General features: G+C 34.1%; 1 protein-coding gene across 1 annotated transcript; it reads left to right on the forward strand.

The window, feature by feature from the left end:
• Window positions 1-23: 23 nt before the first annotated feature.
• Window positions 24-1889, forward strand: LOC108355461 (protein pellino-like; the record flags this gene model as incomplete). The annotated part of the gene is made up of 4 exons (XM_017606624.1): window positions 24-155; window positions 239-392; window positions 507-684; window positions 1599-1889. Coding segments are annotated over 4 exons (591 nt in total), but the record flags the coding sequence as incomplete, so codon positions are not given.
• Window positions 1890-2341: the final 452 nt, after the last annotated feature.

Genomic DNA, 2341 nt, shown 5'->3' on the forward strand with positions numbered 1-2341 from the left:
AATATAAATTTTAAAAATTTTTGAAACTATCCTCATTTTGGTTACTTTACTTGCAGATTTATGATGAATCGAATGTGCTGCAAGATGGCACATTGATTGATTTGTGTGGTGCCACGCTGCTTTGGCGCTCAGCCGAGGGCTTACAACATTCGCCGGTTTGTACGAGAGCGTACAGCTTTTGCTCCAGTACACTTACATATTATATTACTAAGCTACGTTTTTTTTCCCCCCATTTCAGACCAAACGCGATTTGGAAAAGTTAATTGATGAAATCAACGCTGGACGTCCGCAATGTCCGGTCGGTTTGAATACCTTAGTAATACCTAGAAAAGTGAATATCGGTGATCAAGTGAATCAGCCTTATGTGTACTTAAATTGCGGACATGTACAGGGTATGTGCTTAGCTGCTTTCCGACAGCATCAAACTATTTTGTTGTATTTTTTTGCATTTTTGTTTTTTATTTAATTTGACTTAAATAATTCATACGCGCTATATTTGCTTGCAGGTCATCACGATTGGGGGCAGGATAAGAGTACTGGTGCCCGTCGCTGTCCCATGTGCCTCGAAGTTGGTCCGGTCGTTACGCTTTGTATGGGTTTGGAGCCGGCCTTTTACGTTGATGTTGGTGCACCCACGTACGCTTTTAATCCATGCGGTCACATGGCGACTGAGAAAACAGTCAAGTAAGCATGAATATAAAATCAAATGGCTTTGTAGTTAGCTCGATGAATGTAATTTTCTGAACTGCCACTGAAATTCATATGGTAACCACGATTGTGTGTGCCACTCACTTGAAAGCAAAGTTCCCTATTTCTTAAAGTAAACAAGATTTTACCCTGGCATAAAATGTGGTTTTTATAAACGAAAATTATGATGACGCATTAACTCCGTTATGTCTGTCAGTCTATTTAGTAAGAATGAACACGGATTAGAGTTGCTTCGACTCCAGCTACGGACATGGAAAATAGTAAAAGGAAGTATTTACTTCATATATTCATAAATACATGACTGCGGTGCCAAGAAGCTGTAGTAGAGCAGTTGTAAAGCCGTCAACAATCACTGACAGCTTTAACCATACCACTTTATAGAAAGAAGCCCTATAGATGGTTATGTATTGCACAATTTTACTATGTTGTATTCCTCTATCGCTCCATACATAAATAATTTCCGATACTATGATAGAAATTTAATTTCAAATGAAGCCTTACTGCCGTTGCAATATACAACGTTCTGGAGTGCCAGTTAGTGCCGAAATTCGATCGGCAGTTTAATGGCTGAAATTTTCTCTATAAGCCATGTTTTTTGTAAAAACTCTTTCATAGTCAGACAGATAGCGCAAGCCTGAAGCATTTTCTAACCATAAGAACTCTCCAGAAAGATAAAAAAAAACACGAATCAAAAAAAAATTTTAAAACATAAAAACTCTCCTTAAAAACCAAAAAGTGTAACAAAAAATAAAAATAAAATAGTTCGCCTAGATCACACTACTGTGTATAGTGAAATTTCTTTGGATTCATTTCTACGTCACTTTATATAGCCGAAATTTGCCTTTATTTATTTTTAGTTATTTTCAATGACATTTCTTCATCTTTCACAGGTACTGGGCAAATGTTGACATACCGCATGGCACTAACGGTTTTCAAGCGGTCTGTCCCTTCTGTGCGACGCCACTGGATGGCTCATCTGGTTATATAAAGTTGATTTTCCAAGATAATTTAGATTAAATTAGCATAAAATAGTTTATATTTAATTAAAAGTAAACAAAACATACATATTTTGAGTGCATGCAAATGTTGTAGTTTATCGGCATAAATGTCCAAAAAAAATTGAAAGTAGATAATATTTTGCTGCGAAAGGGCTTTTGGACATTTTCAAAGCAGTTTAATGTGTTTCACNTTAACATAATATTTCTTATTTATTTGCCATTTGGGCAAAAATATTTACAAATTATTTTAAACATAACATAAACTGAAAAATTTACATACATATATATATATAATATATACAATATGTATAGTACATAAATGGAAATGATGAGATACAAGGAAGTATTACAAAAACACAAAGAATATAACAATAATATACATACAAGAAGGCGCATCTAGTTTTTAAAAATCGCAAGGAGAATAAAATAGAAATTGAGAAAGTACGAAATGGTTGCAGATAAAATTTCAGAACTGCATAGTTACGACTTGATATCAAAAGTTAATAATGCATTGTAATGAATTGTAAAGGAATGTAAAAAATAAAGAACATAAAATAAGTAATGTGAAATTTATAATATGCATTGCACGATTTAAGGCGAACACACACACACACACAAAACTTATAAGTGAATGC

This window comes from Rhagoletis zephyria, unplaced genomic scaffold (genome assembly GCF_001687245.7).
Source record: "Rhagoletis zephyria isolate East Lansing unplaced genomic scaffold, Rhagoletis_zephyria_1.1 Rzeph_scaffold_45974, whole genome shotgun sequence".
NCBI classification, from domain to species: domain Eukaryota; kingdom Metazoa; phylum Arthropoda; class Insecta; order Diptera; family Tephritidae; genus Rhagoletis; species Rhagoletis zephyria.